The sequence below is a fragment of the Corvus hawaiiensis genome, chromosome 2 (genome assembly GCF_020740725.1).
Source record: "Corvus hawaiiensis isolate bCorHaw1 chromosome 2, bCorHaw1.pri.cur, whole genome shotgun sequence".
Lineage (NCBI taxonomy): Eukaryota > Metazoa > Chordata > Aves > Passeriformes > Corvidae > Corvus > Corvus hawaiiensis.
The window spans coordinates 33,603,394-33,623,880 of record NC_063214.1 but is presented as its reverse complement, the minus strand read 5'-3'; the positions used below and the strand labels follow the sequence as shown (position 1 = coordinate 33,623,880).

The 20,487-nt window shown below is 42.6% G+C and overlaps 1 protein-coding gene across 2 annotated transcripts; it reads left to right on the top strand.

The window, feature by feature from the left end:
• Window positions 1–8,509: 8,509 nt before the first annotated feature.
• LRRC32 (leucine rich repeat containing 32) lies at window positions 8,510–19,689 on the top strand. 2 transcript variants are annotated; one of them, XM_048295513.1, is made up of 3 exons: window positions 8,510–9,049; window positions 12,451–12,541; window positions 17,150–19,689. In XM_048295513.1, exons 2-3 carry the CDS (start codon window positions 12,455–12,457, stop codon window positions 19,079–19,081), a joined length of 2,019 nt encoding a protein of 672 aa, XP_048151470.1. In that variant the 5' UTR covers window positions 8,510–9,049; window positions 12,451–12,454; the 3' UTR covers window positions 19,082–19,689. The 2 variants fall into 2 exon arrangements, with proteins under 2 accessions (XP_048151470.1, XP_048151469.1); XM_048295512.1 differs by lacking the exon at window positions 8,510–9,049 and adding an exon at window positions 12,089–12,298.
• Window positions 19,690–20,487: the final 798 nt, after the last annotated feature.

The window sequence follows — 20,487 nt, the reverse complement described above, 5'->3', positions numbered from 1 at the left end:
CTGGCTGGATCCATGGGTCAAGGCCAATTGCATGATGTTCAACAAGGCCAAGTGCCAGGTCCTGCACTTTGATTGCAGCAACTCCAGGCAGTGCTAAAGGCTGCGGGAAGAGTGGCTGGAAAACTGCCCAGCAGAAAAGGACCAGGGGATGCTGTGGCCACATCCCTGGGGAGCCTGCGACTGTGGACATCATACCTATGTTGCCTAATGCTACAGGGATCCAGAGACATAGTGTGCCCATCCATGCACATAACTTCAAAACAAATTCCAAGGCAAATGTATAATCATCATCATCATTATCATAATCTACAGAAGGTCTTGCAGATCTCAAGGGCTCCAAGGACTGAAGGCTGTTCTCCCTTCCTCTGAGGGGAAATCTGTAGTTTCACTTGGAAGCACTGAGTGGTGAATTAAGGTGTTAATGGGAAGTTTTTCTGTTTCATTTCCATCTGGACATATACAAAGCCCATCAATATGAATATCCCCTTTGCTGCCCTTCCCACTGCAATAGGTCATCCAAAGAGAAAAGGCTGGAACACTGCGTTCAGCCAATACCTCTTGTATTTTGTGTAAGTCCTGAAAGCTGCAGTGCTGAATGCATTTATCCTCACCATCTCATGTCCAGGTGCTGGACAGATTTCTAGGAGCTGTGAAGGGCTGCATGGCAAACCCTTCTGCTCTTTGCAGCTACAAGGGAAAATGAGTGGAAATATGATGAATCCTTGCTAAACCTAAAGAAACCTCACAAAAGGTGAAGGAGTACTGAGATTAGATCAGCTGGTTAGTGCATGGTGCTAATAATGCCAAGGCTGTGGGTTTGATCCCTGAATCAGACTCAATGGCCTTCTGGACTCTTTCCAACTCCAAATATTTTGTGATTCTGTGACTACATGTCTTCTGAGTTTTTGCCATTCTCTCCGTGACCTCCTGCTATCTCAGATTGGCATTGTGTAGGAAAAGGAGCATCCATACTGTGGCAGTTATCTTTTTTGTTGTCCCTTATTTGCTATAAGAACTGGTCCTGGAAAAACCTTTTGCTCTTGATTTTGTACAGCTCACACAGTTTCTGCAGAGTATTTATAGAGAGGAAAAGGACACATGAAGACCTTGCTGGTCTCTTGAGCTGGAGAAAATATTCCACTCTAACTCGTATTATTTTCATTCTGAAATACTCTAATTGAATTAAATTTTAGCACAATCACAGGAAAATCTTCAGCATTAAGAAGATCAGCCACAGCCAATGGCAATAGTTAACTACTGCTTGCATCTGTAACATTCAAATTCAAGGTTCAATTCAGATGCAAGCATTTTATTCTGTATATGTCAATGCATATGAGCTTACATGTATATAGAAATATATTCGTATGCATACAATTAAGCAGCAGCCGTTCACCACCAGAGGGCAAGCAAAGAGTATGAATATCAATTGTCCTGTGCGTCCCTGCACATGTCAATGAACAAATTGCTCAGCGGCCAGAAAGATATCACCAATGTTTTCTTTGACCATCTCCAATGACTTTCTTATCATAGAATCATGGAATCATAGAACAGTTTGGGCTGGAAGAAACCATTCCAAGTCATCTAGTCCACTCCTCCTGCAATTAGCAGGGACATTTTCAGCTGCATCTGGTGGCTCAGAGCCCTGTCCAGCCTGGCCTTGAATGTTTCCAGGACTTTTCTGGGCAACCTGTGACAGTGTTTCACCACCTTCCTCGTAAAAAACTCCCTCCTAATACCTAAACCAACCACCTTTTAGTTTAAAACCATTTCCCCTTGTTCTACTGCAACAGGCCCTGCTAAAATGTTTTTGCCCTGAATGTCAACCCTTACAACTACTTCATATTTCACAGTGTGATGGCTAGTTTTTGTTTTGTTTGTTTAACTGAGATCTAACTGAGATCTAGCAATGTTGATATGAACCAGTGTATCTACTCTCACAGTACTGAGTCCTAGGACCTTTTGGAAAGGTGCAATGAGCAAAGAAGGGCTTCTCTTTTCACTCAAGCTATGGAGAGGATAAAAATACCTAACTCTTGATGCCAAAGAGCAAATCCTTAGAAGCATATACCTCTTTTGATATGGCACAGACAGACCTCCTAGATATGATGGGTCATGAGATCCATAAGGATCGTTGTCTAAAACCCAGTGCCCTTGACCTGAGGAGGAAAGGAGGTGTACAGTCTTACCCAGAAGCTTCATCCCAATTTCTTAACAAAGATCTCTACAATTGTGTACAAGCAGATGAAAGTTTATGGGGGTAGAGAGGCCCCTCAGGGAAGGAATCCTGTTCAGGGCTTTGTTCAATGGGATAATGGATGCCAGACCCTCAAAGCAACAACAGAATGGCAGAATCACTTATAATGTTTGTAGCACATCCTGTAATACCATCCCCAAGTGTCTTCACTCAAGGAAATCTGGAAAGTATTTTATGGGATTGCTATGTCCAGCCTGGGCTGGAAAACTGGGATTTATACCAGCAGGATGTATAGTCACAACCATCAGAAGAAACCAGTTCTCTGTTTCCTGATGACAGGAGGGATTCATTTCCCTTAATTCGGAATCTATGTCTGCAGTAGTCACGCACCAGTCCCTTCGTCCTCACAAGAGAAAGTCAGAGCTTGTGAAGGTGACTCATCTGCTGGACAATTAGATGAATCATGAGCAAGACAGGCTTTCATTTCCCTCCCTGAGCTGTGGAGGATATCAAGATCAGTGGCTCATTTGATAGGTCCCAGCTGTCTATGTTTGATGGAATATAGCTCATCTTTTTCACCTATGACATCATTCTGGAGTTACAAGTTTTTATGAGGAAAAGGAGACCAGGAGTTTACTCAGCTCTTCAATGCCATCACTACTTCTACCTGGGCTTGGCAGGAGGCAGGTGATACATGTTTGAGCATAATTGTCTGTGCTTCTGTGTTCCCCATATTTCACCATTCAATGCACTAAACTTTCTGGAAATGTAGCCCACACACAGGATTCAAAGTTTTATCTGAGGTGCACCATACTTCTGAAATCTAGAAGGAGATGCTCAGAAGCAAATTACATTTACAGTGTTTTGAAAAATCAAAGAAATAGATGAGCAGGATTTTTTCCTTTCGATTGCTGCCTTATGTCTGCTTTCTGTCTCCACTGAAATAACTTCAATATCTGTCTGTGTCTCCCAGTGTATCCCTTGCTTCATCATTTGGTTCAGAGGGGTTGTTAGATGATACACGTACCTTTCTCCTCCAGCAGTATGTTCTACCTAAAACACTGCACACAGGAACTCTCATGATGTATGATTGTAGCTCAGCAATTGCCACAAAGGAATTAAGTAAGGGTTTCAATATTTTTTCTTCATGCAAAAAAGAAGTCCAAGTCATATCATTGGGGGTGGGAGTTAGATTATTCAAGAAAAGCCAACACAGTGAGCAGTAAGCAAAGACGTTTTGGAAATAACCCAGAATCCCACTGCAGGCTATAAAAAACCTCCATGATTTCAGTAAGTGTGATGTAGTGATGGATCAAGGGGCTGTGGGAAGGATCAAAGGGTTTAAGGAACATGACAAAAATAGAGCATTTCTAACTCATTTCTTCTCTCTCTATGATTATGATTCCAACCTTCTTTTTTTTCAGCATTTGCCTAAAAAACAGTATAGGAGGAGCAAAACACAGAGTAGACCATACTCTCCATTAACTGTTGTGAAATACTTTTCTGCAAGAGCTGAAAAGTATCATGATCAGCTGTATCACAATCAGTTCCAAGGCCTTACAGATATAATGCCAGTAATCCATTCATTATAGCTTCCCTACAGTAAAACACCACCTACCACCTATCCAAAGTAAACACAGTAAAGAGGTGGAAAGAAGGGACAATAAAAAGGGAAAATTGATTATTTAAATGGTGGTTGACAGATAAGGGTCATTTTTGTAAGGTCTGATTCAATAGTAGACACTGAAAATGCTGGGGAGAGAGACCAGCTTTCATCATTCCTCCAACCAAAAGAAAACAAGGAGAAGGAAGAAGAATGGATGCTATTACACATTTTAAATTAAGCAGGAGATTTAGAGAGAAACACGATCTTTAGCCCCATTAGCACAGAAGACAGAGCAAACTGTTCTGAAGCTTGTTCCACACCACCTGATTCATAGATTGTTCTGCTTTTGTAGTGGTAGAGCAGAGATAAAGGAAATATTTGCAAGAAAAACCACATCAATCTCATTTGGTTTGCAATTCAAGATAAATCAGATTTGTCACATGCAGCACAGTTTCCTGAACCTGTTGGTAAAGTTTTGGGATGTTTCAAACACAGGCTAGAAGATGTCCCTGGAGAAGTTAGCAGACAGCAAGAAAAACCCAGAGACACTTCATAAATCAGGGTAGGATGCCGGCTCCCTTCAGACACCAGAGCTGGCAGGGCAAGTGCAAGGCAGAAAGTCTCTGCCTTTATTTCTGTCTTCTCGAGATGGCCACCTATTGACTTTGCTTGCAAGCCATGCCTCAAAGTCTCACTGAACAATGGTGCATGTCTGAGGACCATGGGGTCTGGAAAATAAAGCCAGAGATTGTTTTGGCCCACCATAATATAAACACAAATTCTATTTGCACCATTTCAACCCCCCAAAATTTTGAGACTCTCTGTAGCTCCTGTCATATCAGTTTACATGTCTTGGAGTTTCCCCACATGGTTTCCCTCTCTTTTTTCTCCTACTGCCTCACTACCATGAGCCCCAGCAGCTCCCCCCCCAACAAGCATTGTTTTCTCCCCAACTTATTTGTGCTACCTTCTCTCAGAAGACTCTGCAGAAAACCCTTATCACCAAAGTCACCCCATCTATATCCTGTGGCGATACCTGCTTATGCTGGGAGTTTCCACAATATCTGCGACTCCAAGTGATGTATAACATCTCTCAAGGGTTCCATTAATGCCTTTTTGCACCATTATGTGCATTTTGCTTTCTTGTTCAATGTTCTGGCACTGTCTGTCTAGGTATCAAGAAGTGCTTGAGGACCCTGGCACCCAAGATTAACCAGATGAGCCAGAACTTTGTCCATCCTTCAGATCACTGTGTCATAACACGGTCGCAGCTAAATCCTTCATGGCTGGTCACATCTGGCTTGGTGAGTGTGGAGTGTCCCAGCAGAACTGGACACGTATTTTCACCCTGCCGTGTGGTCCTGAGGAAGGTTATGGTTGGTACCAAAGGGGACTGACACAAATCCAGTCTGGGGAAACGCCAAGAGCAACATCTTCTTTGAGTTCAAAAATGTCACAGTTCCTGAGACTTGCAGGCACCATATGATGAGGGATGAGTTGGAACAGGAGTCACAGCTGACCTGGTGATCAGGACAACTTCACTCTTCTGCTCACCACCAGCATCAGCACCAGTGCGTGAAGCATCATCTGAGCAACAAACTTCCCTCAACAGCAGCAGAAACACAAGAAGAGCAGCCAGAGCAAAGCTCTAGTTCCTCATCTGTTTTTTAAAAAGAAGGGACTATAATCAAAGCTGGAGGAAATGGAGCATAAATATCAAACTTTGTTCAGGCTGGGAAAATACAATTTATAATTAAAGATGGACATCTTGTTGACAAGACATGACTTATTTTAACTGTGAGGTGAGCACATGGTCAACTTCTAATCTTTTGCAAGTTATTAAAACCAGCCAGTTCTTCTCTTCCTGGCTGGTTTCCTTTTTTTTTTTTTAAAGTGTAATTTCTAAAAAAGCAACAAGGCTAAGGTCTAGATAATGCTCAATAATAATAAGGCTCAAGATAATGATGCTTTTACTGGCAGTGGTGTCTTGGAGCACCTAGGGAGCTGGGAATTTTTCTTTCTGTTCCTGCACTACTGCTTGTCCCCATGCCAGCCCCACCAACCAAGCCTGTTCCCCTCTCCCACAGAAGAGTGGGAATCGCGTGACACTTACAAGGGAAGGAGAGGGCCCAGGGTTGACTTTGGGTGACCAGAACTGAACCTGTGGCACTTTTTTTTAAGTGGGACACACTTAAAAAAAGTTGGTTGCCACATCCTGCTGGTTGCCACATCCTGCTGCCTCAGTATGGAGGCATGTAGGATTTCTGCATGGCAGGTACCAGCACAGATTGTCACAGGACTGGTGCTTGTAAGCAGCTTTGGTGGCAAGATCCTACAAGTGTTCAGGGTGTGGTGTCCCTCCTCATAACCTCAGGTTCTTTCATGGGGTATGCTTGGGTGCATCGATGCTGTCACATAACCCAGCTGCCCAGAGTCAATCCCACTGAGGGTTAGCTCTCCCAAGGCTACCTTTTCCCACAAAACCAGCTTGTTCCCTCCAAGCTGGGTGTAGTTCTGAGGTTTCCTTCAGGGCCTGCATCAGGTTTGGTCGCTGCTGCTCCACACAGTCCTCCCACACTATTCCGCAGCAGATTTGGACGCTGTCCCCACAGTATTCAAGGTATTCTGAAAGAAAGCTAGCAGTGAAAAAACAAATTCAGGGTTGTGGGGGAACCACCCAGAGTTAGGTATCTGAGTGATACACACCTGGAAGTAGTCAACTTGCTCTAGAGAAGGGACAGGTCTGTATGGGTCCAGCCAGGGATCACTCCCTGGGAGAGATACCTTTAGTGGGAGAGATGTTAACTGGAGAAGCATCAGCACTCAGGTGTCACTGGTTATCAGCCAATGGTTGACCCAGGATTCTGCAGCCCCCACACCAGAGATAGAGATGTAACAACAGCAGCATCTGGGTGAATAATTTCTTCTGCTTCCATATAAATCTGAAACTCATTGTCAGGAGAGTTCCTATCCTTTCTGTGACAGGCTATTTTCCTTTATCTAGCCATGCACCACCTGGAAAATACAACTGGCCCCTGTCTCCAAGCAGCATGGATGCAGACATCCTCCAGGCTTGGCTGCTGTGACATCGAGTTGGCCATCAGGTTGCCCTGGTGTGATTACAGGAGGGGAGACAATATCTCTTTGGTGACCTCTCTCTGTCAGTCCCACCTGAGGGGAGGTGCAGCTTGGGTGGGAGATGTACATCAACACATCAGTGTTGAGCTGATGCCAAACCAAATAGCATGGCCATAGTCATGAGGTACGGTGCCACAAGATAGAGCTAGAGTGGACTGCTAGTTTAGGCACAGTACAGGGTTGTTGGAGTTTTCAGACCACATTCTCACTCGTTGATAGTGTGCTGTATTTTTTGGACCACCTATGTCCTGTGTAAGTGCTATTCTCAGGTCCTCAATAAGGTTTTGGAGCTGCTGTACACTAGTGAACTCCTCCAGATCTGCTTCTGTTGCCAAGACAAGTCAATGACAAATAGTTCACTTACTAATTGTTAAATCATTTGGCCTTTAAAAAATATGCATATACAGCTATACATGTTCATTATCATACATGATACAATTACAAACATGTATCACTATTGTTTACTTCTTTGCCATAATGTACACATTACTTTTAAATTGATTATCCTTGTTACATTCTTATTGCAGTAACACATACAAATGTACTTAGTGTGACATTTAACAAACCAAATCTTTCACATCTGCAGACATTTTCATCTTGAATGTCCCAGTATGGTGCAGATCTGAAGTAACCTTGTGAGGAGCTGGTGTGCTAAAGAGAATGAACAGTAACCTGTGGCAGAGGGCAAACCCTGGAGCCAGCATACGTTTAGCAGAATCCACAAAGCTGTTTGGCCCATGGTGTTAAAGGACATGGTTTTTATCTGATTTTAACAAACAGATCCAGGAAAGTTGGACAGAATTGATGCTGCCCAGGAGAAGGGAGTCAGTACCCCCCCCCCCCCCACCCCCCCGGTTTTTTGGTCCATCCAAAATCCTTGTTTGTAATAGCAGATGTCAGTGCAAAGAGGGGAAAACACACAATGCTGAAGGCAAAAATCTCCTCCAGGCAGAAGTTCACTCGGTGGACATACTCTTCATGCATCCAGGGAAGAGGGTAGGGTGTCTGCAGTGGTCCCTGGGAGGTTTGCTTTGGTTTCTGATGCTTGCAGGAGCTCCCTGACGGGGTGGCCCAGGCAGGGCTTGTCTTGGCTGGTGAACTCAACATTCAGCTTGGTCCTGAGACACCCACTGAGGAGCTTGCCAAACGCTCTCAGAGGTTTGCACTGCTGCAAATTGTCATGCAGAGGCCAATGCACCCCTGCCCAGGTACCAGGGCACATCTAAGCAGAAAAGGACAACATAAGCAATGCACAGGTACCCCACTGGTTTACACAAGAGTATTGCTTCTGAAATAAAAGAGAGCTTCGCATCCACGGAGAAAAAAGAAAAATCCATCCCACTGCCCTTTCTAGAAGGTGTTTACATTATTTCCCATTCAAGCATTAAATTGAATTTATCCTTTCCCCCAAGGGTGTGTTTGGTCATCCCACTGCTGTGCCACAGAGACACAACTGAGTTGTTGGGAAGCCAAATACATATGTTCTCCCTACTGCGAAACTTCCCTCCCATCTACCCTTTTGCTATGCATCCCATCCTGCATGGACTTGGAGTCTAGGGTTTGCAGCTGGCTCAGTGCCCCTGATTTACTCCATCCCCTGGGAATCTGCAAGCTGACAGCTGTGGGACAGGCAGAGAGACAAGCATGTGTCCTCAAAGCCTGCAGAGGGGATCTTTTTGTGGAATTTACAGACTATTTCATGTGTCAATATGAGAGGAGCGTAATTACCAGCTGAGAAACTGCAGGAAATAAGCCAAGACTGAATGAACGAAATGGAAAATAAAGAGAAGCGCAGAGGACACACACATTTTAAAACAATTACAGAGGTATGTATTCACATGCTCATGGGAGCCTGGGAATACATAAGAGATCGTGACTGCAAAGGAATGAATTCACGGACCAGTCTATGGGGAGCATTTTTTTTCCCTGTGACTTCAAACTTCTCTCGGAGCTCACAGAGTTCGAGTCAGCTGGCATGCGATAGAGGTACGACTTCCCTAAGGAAACTCTGCCTCGACTTGCCCTGGAAAAGCTGCCGGGAGAGTCTGTGAGACAGAAGGCTGCAAGCAGAGGTGAATCCTGCTCCTCCTTCTCCTCCAGCCACAGAGCAGGTACGTGGAGATGCATGCGAACCTGGCAGTGTGCTGGAAAGTTGAGCTTTTGACTGCGGGAGAGATGGGGGCTCTGGTTACTTAGTGCTGCAGCCTTTAAAAGTAACGCGGATGAGGAAGGTACTGTATAAATAAAATATACCATGTTTATGGATAGGCTGAGGAAGTGGCTAAGCACACTGTGTAGATGGCTCTACCCTCACAGCTGTATATTTAATCCATCAGGGACTTGCACTGCAGCGAGTCAGATCCCTTATGTTAAGGAGGCACTGATTAGTTTACAACAATGCAGTTGTCACACGCCGGGTTCGTTATTATTCTCTCTGCTTACAGTAATGGAAGATGGGGACATGTCTGGGTATTTTTTCTTTCTTTACGGGACTTTGTTTGTGGAATTGCTGCATTATTGTGCTCTGAACCAGGAGTGCTGCAGAGATCAGCCTTCACTGATTAAATGCCACTCGCCCAGCTCCTCGACCCTGAATCTTAACACAGCCTTGGGCAAATCCCACAGCCCCGGGTAAAATGGGCAAAAGGCTGTTTGGCTCCTCTGCTCTTCTCACCATCAGCACTGTCATTGAGCTCTCCCTGTTGGAGCACGAGGCGTGAGATGGCAGCGATATTTTGCCACTCTTAAGATCCTGACAGCTTGAATGTCACCTTGGGTGAACAATGACTTACTGAGAGGGTTCTGCTGCATCTGGGCTGTTACCATGGGGATTAACATTTAGACATTATTTGGAACTGACAAAGTTTTAGAAAATCCTAATTTATATAAAAGTCACAGATAAATTTATAAAGCCAAATCCTGTTGTATTTTGATAAAAGTATTTTTATGAAAGTGCAGATATGTTTCCTTTAAACAGAATCAAAAGTTAGGTTTTCCACAACAGTGGATATGTTTTGTGGGGGTTTTTGTTTGTTTGATTGGGTTTTTTTACTAAGATGTAATCATTTCAACTTTAAAATCAACTTATTACTCTAAAATGCTGAAGTCCTTTAATTTTCAATAATAGAAATTCACCAGAAGTAATCTCTTTTTAAAGCAGATATTTACATTTCAGTGACTGTATCAGTGCTTTACCTTTTACTAATATAATGATGGATGGATTCAAAGAGGGGGGGGTATCAGTATCATGCAATCAGATCTATCAGAAATAACTATCCTCACCTCATTTTTTCTTCTGTAGAATCACATAAATTGAATAGACCTTTTCCCAGATAGACCTTTTCCCTTTTCTCCACTGTCAACTTAAACAAATTGCTGAATTAAAAGTCTATTTTTCTCTCTTTTTGCTGCACTAAGATAATACGAGAAATTATTATGTTTTAGTTCCTGAATTTGAGTTTCCCCAGGAACTTTGTTTTCCAGGGAGATAGTTTGCTTTCATGGTCAGATAGTTTAATCTGCAAATGTCACTTTCTGCTGATATAAGTGTTTGCATTTTCCCACCTCCTACTGTCCCTTCATGCACCCCCTCACTCAGCAAATCTCCAGGCTGGTGGATTTCATGCTATTGTCATTTTATTTTCTTTTTCTTTCCTGGAGAGAGGAGTAGAAAATAAAAGGTGAATAAATAGGGAATTTGGCTAACCCCACGTATCCAGTTAATTGAAAATATTAATTTTTGGTGGGGAAATGTTGTTGGCTAAACACCTGATACAGGTGAGAATGGAGAGAGGACAGAGAGAGACATGAGGAAGGCAACAGCTTCAAAAGACAGGAGAAAAGCCATGTTGGGTTCACAGGAGATGTAGGAGTCCTTATTTTTGTATGCAGAGTTGACTTGGCTGTGATTTTAATGAAGCAAAGTCCTGAGCAGCAGAATCAGTGCATGCCCTTCCCTCCTGCTTTGGCATTTGTTTCTGCCCAGGCTCTTCTTCACAGTTCACCTGGCACAACTGTTTGGTCACTTGGTAAAACAGCTTGAGGAACTGAGCTGGCTTTTTAAAAAGCACAACCAAAAAAATCTCTGCTATTTTTATCCCTGCAAATCCAAACTTCCCAAAGTGCTCTGAACATCCATGTGTAGAAAATGCGAAGCTGCAGTCATCCTGGTCACTTGTTGCTCTTCCTTACAGGCATGATATTAGTACTCCATCTCTAAATTAAATCAAATTATCCTTTTTTAAAAAATATTTGTTTTCTCATGGAGGCTTCAAATGGTTGAGGTTTTCCTTGTGAAAGTGTCTGTGCATTGCAAGTGCTATTGCACACTGCTGACAAGGCAAATTCTAAACACCGAGCATCCAAAAGGAATTTAAACCTCTGGACACCACAGCAGTCCCCAGCTTCATCATGAGTTCCCTGCTCACCCCAAGGGGGTTGCAGATAGAGAGCTTGACTCCAGGAAGCATGCCAAAATCAGCACTGCAGCCACCTCCGGCCAAGGGAAGCTCAAGACACAATGTGCTTGAGGGAAGATGATCAAAAGTAGTCTGACGAGAGCCCAGTCAAGGGGAACATATCTGGGGTTGTGATAATCTCACTGACAGACTGTGTTCTTGAAAGATTAACATAGATTTTTCTATCCATTGCACCTAATCATGCCCTGCCTTGTTATCTTTTCATAGCATTTTCATGGCTAGACCAGCAACTTGGTCTGGAGGAAGGTGTCCCTAACTGTGGAAGAGGTGTTGGAGCCAGAGGGTCTTTAAGGTCCCTTCCAACCCAAGCCATTCTGTGATTCTATGATTCTGGGATTTATGCCTCTCATTTCAGGGTGCATTGCAAAGCAAATGAGGTGTTAGGAGACCAGCTCTTTGGCATATTATTTCAGCCATGGGGGAACTGCATTGCAACAGTTCAGGCCTGTGGCTCTGTGAGAAAGCAATGGGGAAATCTGTGTAAAGGTGAGTTTTCCAGCAGCAGTACTTAATTAGCAGAAGGAAGTGAGGAAAGCAGCATTTAGACAGCTGCTTCAGCCCTAGAGGGCAGCACAAAATAGTAAAGTAAAATCCTGAACTCACAAGCCATCTGAAATCATCTTCTGCATGACAGAAGCATGTCCATCAGCCTGCTGTCCTGTTGTGGCTAATATCTTCAGCTTAATTCATTGGATCTAAACAGAAACCATTTCCATTTGAGGGCTCTTTCTACATGATGCCAGACACACTGCCCAGCATGAACCCAGGACTTCATTGGGTGGCCTGGATATCATCTAGGCAGCAGCTGGAACCACACAAACCCATTAAATGCCTTGCATCTTCCTTTTCCCACCAGCCTCAAAGAAATGTAAAGCTACACAGGTAGGTCATAAGCATAGTAAGCTCAGAGATGGGTTAATTTATGGCCCTGCTTGTGTCCATCTCCATATTAGATGATGATCTGGTGCCAGCTTTTGCATGTGTTGACTTCTGTGTTCCGTTTGAAATCTGACCATAACTGCTTTTACCTTCAGAACCATGAAACTGAACATCATCTTCTTGCTGGCAGTGGTGAACACGGGAACCTCTAACTATCACCCCACAGAGGGAACATCCTGTGAAATGGTAAGGCAGGATCTCTGCTCAGGCCCTTTGGGATCTGGAATGAGTCTGGGACCCCCTGGTTACAGGCACTGTGCAAAGAGCCGTAGTCCCTGAAAAGGGAAATACCCCAGGACCAGACTTTCTGTGGTGGCAGAGGTTATGGGATTTGCAGGGTTATGGGATGAGTAGAAGACTGTTCTCAGGCTACGTCCTTTTTGTAGTGACAGCATATTAAAGAGGTGGAGGAGGGGTGAGGTGAGAAGAAGGGTCATTATCTCAGTTTTTTTCTAAAGGGGAGCTGGTAAAAGACATTTGACCTGATTTCCCTAAGACCGTAGAGGGGTTTTGGGACTGAGACAGAGAAAAGACTTAGACCTAAAATCAACTCATTTCTATCAGGCCTAAGTTCTTTGTGCTTTAAATAAAGAATCTTCTGTGAAATATATCTATACCAGCACTTTTGTAATAGCAAGGAGACTGACCTCCTCTGCCCTGACACAGCATTGCTGCCAGGGAAGTGGCACCTGACTTCTGCTGGAGGAAAAAAAATGTGACAAAGCCTCTTGCTCTAGTACAAAATTTTCTCCTTGGATTTTTGCAAACACCTGGTACAATATTATAAATTTTATTCACAGCTGAACTTTCTCTCTTCCCTACCAAAGTGTTTCTGACTGTAGCAGGCTTTTAAAAATAGCATTTTTTTCCCTGAATATTGAAGTTTCTCAGCACAAACCTTCAAGAATTTCCAAAATAGGAAAAAAATATTTGCTAGCTGTACACAATTCCCTTATGGGACTCATTCCATTCCTGCCCACCCTGCTGTGTTGCTGCACTTCCTGAATTCCAAAGAAATTAAAACCTAGTTTATATAGAACGATCTTGGGAAGGTGCCTGAGTAGCTCAGCTCATTGGCTGGAGAGAAGACTGATGAAGCTTGGGTCCCATGTATCACAGTCAAGTAAAGGCTGGGCAAGACACACAATAATCCAAGCAGATTAGTCCCATCCCACTTTTTGGATGGGTCACAGACTGGGCTGACTGCTGAGAAGTAAACACTTGCTTGTTTTCAGCACTCCGCTGTAAACTGCTTTCATCAAGTCAATGACTCAAGGCTCTAAGCAGCTAATGGAGATAAATTTAGCTCTGACCAAAAACTGCAGTCAGGGGCTGGGATGCTCCTCTCGGATAAATTAACAACTCAGCATTGCAGATGTCGATGTTGATCACTGGATGTTTGCTCCAACGGAAGGCGCGTGTAAATCCAAACACCGTGTAAAGAAAGACGGATCTACTGGATTAGCTGCTGGGTCCACTGAAGTCCTGCATTACTATTTTTCATCACAGCCTCACTGTTTAACATGGTATTTTCCCTGTGGTGACACCTTTAGTTCTAAAACTCAGAAATTAATACTTCCATCCCAAGTCTCCTGGGGCAGGCATGAGTCAGAAGCTTGTGCCCATCTCTGACTCACCACTGGTGAGTTCAATGACTCCTGTCATTGAACTAGAGCCCTAAGATGTGTTTTAGGAAGTAAGCAGTCCCTGCCAGACCCTTGACACAGGAGTGAGCTGCACTGATTATACAAGTTATGGTACACCTACTTATTTGCAAGAAAACAAGGTACAGCTTAAAAGTTGAGAGGTTCTTTCTAACTCATGCTGCCTACCAAGAACAGGCAAGGCTTCAAGTAGATCATGTTCTACCTCCCAAAGAAAGATATTTATGCTAATTCATGTTGCCTGGCAAATGATAAGCTTTGAAATAATTTACAGAAGGGAAAGAGTTTTAGGAAATTCTGTCTCACCTTGCATTGAGGTGATGCAAGAATGTGTGCACAACCAGTTATCACAGGTTAGCTGAAGTGGGGTGCCTGGGAAAATTGCTGAGGTTTGGCTGTGTAGCTGAGACTCCACCTGGGCAGCTCTTCTAAGAATGGCCATGGACACCACACTAGTGCAGGTCAGTGCCAATTGGCCCCAGCCCAAAATCTTTGTTTCAAATGTTCATGAGCTGAAAAAGAAGAACATGAGTGGAGGCTTGGATCCAGGTGCTTTTTTTGTAGGGCTCCTACGACCATGGATGACAACTTCCTCCCAGTGCTGAGCAGTGAAGAACTGAAATCAGAATCTTAATAATGCTCAGGTTTTGAGCTGTTGGATCATTTTTTTGCCAGCACATGAATAGGACCAGACACTGAAGGGACCAAGTGCTCCTCACCCTGCAGTACTTCTTGACAATGGACTTGAAATAAACTGATAGCAGCACTGGCAAAAAAGATGAAGTCAGAACATGAGACTGGCAAAACCATCTTTTCCAGTTTCAGGCTACCAAGCCATTGGGCTAAGAGGTGGGAGGAGGGGAGATACACCTAACAGATGCTGTTTGCTCCATCCCACTGAGACGCGCTTCATCTTTTCTTCCTACTCCTGATGAGGATGAAATGCATGCAGTTTGAGCCTCAGGAGAGAAAAGAAGGTGCAGAAGATAGGAAATATGGTGAGGATCAACATAGTCAGTGAAAAGGAATGAAAGTTTAAAAAGAAAAATGGGAGGGGAAGTGTTATAGGAGCAAATGGCAGACAGTGGGAAGTATAGATTTTATTTGTCCCTTTTACCCCTGTGGATGCAGATTAAAGGCCAAATACTGCAAGATACATGGTCATCGGGGACTGACCTCTCACCCACTGACTTCAGTGAAAACTGGCTGGCTAGCTTGGACAGGAGTTAGATGAGGACTTTCAGAAGATGCTTTCTGCCAGAAGGAGTGGAGGGGGCTCTACACTTGTTGAGATTTGGCTGAAAGTGTGTGAAGAAACCTGGCATCTGCCTTAGGCTGTGAAGCACCTGCTGCTTTTTCGCTCTGGATTTTTTTTATCCTTCTGGCTTCTCCTCTTCTACAAACCAAATAAAAAAGGCTTCCTTCTCATGACTTGGAGCTAAGCCCAACTTTAGGCATATTTTAGCTCAAAATGAGCAATTCTACGATGTCTTTGCAGGAAAAAAATAACGTCAGGAAGAAGGCAGGAAATTTCTTTCTTTCTCCCTAATATTTTTAGCTGGGGGAGATTTAAGTGAATTGGAAGGGGGAAAAAATGGTGTTCAGGTCTTACTAGTCAATTTACTTGGGATCTTTGGGAAAGATGTATTATAGGAAGGACTGTGGAGCAATGTGACTACATCTAGAGCTTGGATGAGCACTTATACTTCTATGACACATTTTTGTGTGGTCTCCAAAATTCAGATGATGCAAAAGAGATTCACGAAAGACTAGTGCCACACTTCTCCAAAACAGACCTGCCACTTCATTCACCCCAAATTTCACATGAGACATATGGGTTTTAATATTTTTTACTTTTTATGTTTCTTTAATATCTGAAAAGCTTTGTGTCATGGAATCTGGATTCTGCTTCTCCACAAAAATTAAGATTCAACAGATATTTTCTTTATTTATTTCCTTTCTGATCTTTCTACAAACATCATATGGCCCAGACACCCAAATACACTCATGACAAGAGTTTTCCTCCAGTAAATTAAATGGTGCCTAAACCTTTCACATTCCACTTCCTCACACTGCTGTATGTTGTCTTTATTAACAAAATATAGCTTGATATTTATGCAAGGATGCTCATGTTCCTGTTCCTGATCTTCTTTATGAACACACACTCCAAATCTTGGTCTGGACACAGACTCAATCCTAGCTGCAATTAAACAGACTTGCACCTGGAAGATGGATTTGGTTTTGACATTTGGTTTTTTCTCTACCTGCTGCTGAGAACTGGCCTGAAAAAGTATGACCTTCACTGCATCTCAAAGCTTTTTTCTCTCTCAAGAGCTGGAACTGCAGAATTTGTCTTTTCCATGTTGTGTCACTTGTGTTTTGTTGGAGCAGTTTCAAAAGGTGCTCTCCCCATGCAAGAAGAAGGGAACTGTTACCTTAGGAAAAGGATAAACATGTAAACATGGATAGTAAAAGCAGGAAGAGTTTGAAGATTTACATCAGAAATGTTTCAGTTGTTAAACGACCCATTTTGGATAAAGGTGCATTACTAAACTAAGCTGTGGCTAAAGGAAGACGTGATCAAATATCTGAGGGTGTGACCATGAAGGAGAGACAGGTTTTATGATATATGATCCTTACATATTTTTCCATCTCCTTGCTTTGGCACCCACACTGCCAACAGAGTGAAACATTTTCAAGTACCACTTACTCTTGCAAGCTGAGTTTGAAAAATCTGATACAGAGATGAAAGTGAGAAAACTAAACATCAGAAGAAAAATGAATAAATGGTGCTTGATTGCAATGGAAAAAGGACAAAACTCCTTCACTTGGGACTATTAAAAAGAGTCCAGGAGAAAGGTACAAAGAGGAGAATATTTAGTATGTAGCACACAGAGATAAAACTCTACTGTTGTAAGTCAGAGATGTCTTTAAAATGAAAAGAGTGCTGTTAGCTGCAAATGAGTGTTAGGACTGTTGCTCTAGCTGTCTGAGTGGTCAGAGAAAGTAGTGTGATCAGTGTTTCAGGAGGAGGTTCTGCCTGGATGTTGAATGTTATTTTCCTTATATATCATGCAAAAATGTTTTCCATTTGTCATGTGATGACCCCTTTTCTCTCTTTTTCTGGCAGGCAAACTCACAGGCATTTTGCCACAACAAAGACCTCCACCAAATCCCTCATGAGCTCCATCCCAATGTAAACAAAATAGATCTGTCTGGAAATCTGATTCAAAGCATCCCTGAAATGCCATTATCATTTTACACTTCCCTCCAGTGTCTGGATTTAAGCTCCAACCAGATAAGCTTCATCACATCTGGAGTATTTGCACACATGACGAGTTTGCTGGAAATAAATTTAGCCAATAATAACCTATATGAGCTTGCTCAGAATGGGACAGAGGGGATTGGCCTTTTACCCAAGGTGGAAATAATGGACTTGTCCCACAACAATCTCTACAATGGGATGGCTGAGTATTTCATTAAGCAAGCTCCAACACTGCGGTACCTTTCCTTGGCAGACAACAGTCTTGTAATGATATCACACAAGATGTTTCAGGGATCTCCCAGTCTTATGGAGATAGATCTTCAGAGAAATATCATAATGGACATAGAAGAAGGTGCTTTTGAGACTCTAGTGAACCTTTCCAAACTCAATCTCTCCACAAATTCAATTACTTGCATCTCTGATTTCAATCTCAAGCAGTTGGAGATACTTGACCTTAGCAGGAACAGCATTGAGACTTTCCGTATCACAAAGTCAGATGACGAATACAGCTTAAGATGTCTGGATCTTAGTGAAAACAAATTGCTTCACTTCCCAGTCTTCCCTCAGGTAAATAAGCTGGTAACTCTGAATTTATCAAATAATTTAATCCAACTCACTGCTGAATCCCCTTATAATAAAATGGACTACAGCGATAACGAATGGCTAGATGCTTCTTTTCATCTTCTTGATCAGAAGCGAAGTAGAAATATAAGCTCTCTTTACTTGTCCCAGCTTGTATATTTAGACTTAAGTTATAATGACATCAAATCCATTCCAGATGGGTTCTTTGAGTCAATGTTGTCCCTTCAGACCCTTAATATCAGCAAAAACTGTCTTCAGGCGTTTGCAGTAAGGTATGACAGTGCATTGATCTCCCTAACTGTCCTTGACTTGAGCTACAATGCTTTGCAGAACCTTCTCCTTGATGCTGGTGCTTTGCCAAATTTGAAGGAGTTTCATATTCAAAACAACAACCTTCAGACCCTGCAATTCGACATCTTTTCTAGTCTTCCTAGACTCAGACTGCTTAATCTACAGAGCAATAATATCAGCCTTTGCCACACGTACTCTAAGCAAAGACTTGCTGCAGAGGGAAGTGGCTGCGTGTCATTTGTCAATTCTCCTACTCTTCAGTACTTGTACCTAGCTGACAACATGCTGAACATCCTACCAGGACACACCTTCTACAAGACTCCTCTGGTTGTCTTGGATCTCTCCATGAATCCTGGACTGAAAATAGAACTTAAAGCACTATCAGGACTGGAAAAGTCTCTGGAATACTTGCATTTACATGGTAATAGCCTGATAGAGTTAAATATTGACTTGCCTTGTTTTAGTCACCTTAAACATTTAAACCTCTCTGAAAATCAGCTGAACTGGCTGCCTAAGTGGGGTAGTGACTCTCCACTAGAAGTTCTAGACCTACGGAACAATAGGTTCAGTACATTAGAGGACAGCAATATTTTAGCATTAGAAAATTCACTTAAAAACTTGTATCTCTCTGGGAACCCACTCAACTGCTGTGGAAACATCTGGCTTTCATCAATCATCCAGAACAAGAATGTCCAGATCCCCAACGTGGAGCACTTAACGTGCCAGTACCTTCAGAACTTTGGGTATCGGGAAGAAATGCACATTGGGAACATTAGACCAGAAGACTGTGAAAAAGAGGATCTGAAGAAAATCAACCTCCTCATTATATTAACATTTGTATTAGTTTTATCTGTGCTCATCATTGGTGTGGGTTCATTTCTTTGCTTCCGCAGGCAAAACTTTAGCCATCAGTTTAAAGCATAGGAACACAAAATGCCTTGAAAACTGAAGAAATCAGGTGCTACCCTGGCACTGTGTAGAAATGAAGGATAAAATTCTCATCTTTGAGTTTTAACTGTGGATTTTAAGATGGTTTTGAAGTGCCCCTGAACTGCACCACTGTAGTGGTCTGGGTTGCAGGCACTGGAAGGAGAATTTGCTCCATTTTGTACTTGCTTCATTCACATGCAGATCTGCTTAAAAGACTACACAGTGTTAGAAGAAGCCACTGTAAAGTGCTGCTGTTGTTTTGAGAGATGTGTAATTCAAACCAGCTCAGAAGAAAACCAGCTCTAAGGTCTTGAGACCCGAGACTTTTCACTAAGCTCAGATGATGACATCAAGCAATTAGGAAATCCCTTCCCAAAGTTATGTGCCTCCACAAGATGTTTTGATTTGGTCTGAGCTTTGCTTTTCCCTAGCTGGTTAGCTCCTAACCCTTCTTAAACTGAAATCATAAAAAGATATAGCAGAGTGGGTCAAAACACAACCTTCACTCAGTGTAGTTGGTTGAAATTCCCCTTGAGTTCCAAAACAATGAGAATTTAGCTTAAAAAAAAAAAGAACAAAAACCAAAACCAAAACAAAACAAACAAAAAAAAAACCAAACAAGAAAAAAAAAACCTAAAACCAAAAAAAACCACAAATGGAAATTATAATTAGTGTTCATTGTGCTCCTGACTACTATTTAGAAAATCCACAGCTGACTATGGAGACCAAAGAGCATGTGGTAGGAAGCTCTTTGGATACCTCCTTTTATGTGTTAGGTTGTTGCTGCAGTCACTGGGGCAAGACATGAAAGGTAGATGAGGTCAATTAGTTCTGGCATTTGGTACCCACGAGGGATGTAAAAGAAATCTCAAGCATGAAACAACTGCTGATGTTACCCAGATCTGCTCAGAAGGTCACAGGTCCACAGTTTAACTAAAAGAGGAAAAATTTGCCTCTCATGTGCAATACTATTTAACTGGATATAATGTGAAGAAATTAATCTCTGGGGTGAATACTTTTCAAAAGAAAAATCTTGGAGAATGAATTTCAACCAGCCAGCATTGGACTGAAATGCTTACGTTTCTAAGGAGAATGGTGGGAAATTCACAGCATACAGTTGCATTTCAGTGCAAAAGAATAATATATCTATTTTTAAAGGTCATGGAAGGTTAGGCTGCAGAAAGATACCATTGTATCATTATACACAGGGAACCTAGTCCTGTGCCATTATTTAGATCAGGTGTTCACTGTGTCACCCTAAAAAGATATTATAGTCTAGAGGATAGGCTGTAAGAAAAGTCATGTAGATCCTCATTTTGTGATGGGTTTAACATGGCTAGCATGCTGAAAGTTGACACTGACAGATACTTTGTTCTGTACCCTGACAGAAAATTCACCCT

What these genes read in the sequence shown, in the direction of transcription:
- LRRC32 (XM_048295512.1), top strand. Translation starts at nt 12,150, where the DNA reads ATGATGCCAGACACACTGCCCAGCATGAACCCAGGACTTCATTGGGTG. An exon ending in AGAAATGTAAAGCTACACAG is followed by an intron (nt 12,299 to 12,450) that starts GTAGGTCATAAG and finishes TTTTACCTTCAG; the next exon opens with AACCATGAAACTGAACATCA. An exon ending in AGGGAACATCCTGTGAAATG is followed by an intron (nt 12,542 to 17,149) that starts GTAAGGCAGGAT and finishes TTTTTCTGGCAG; the next exon opens with GCAAACTCACAGGCATTTTG.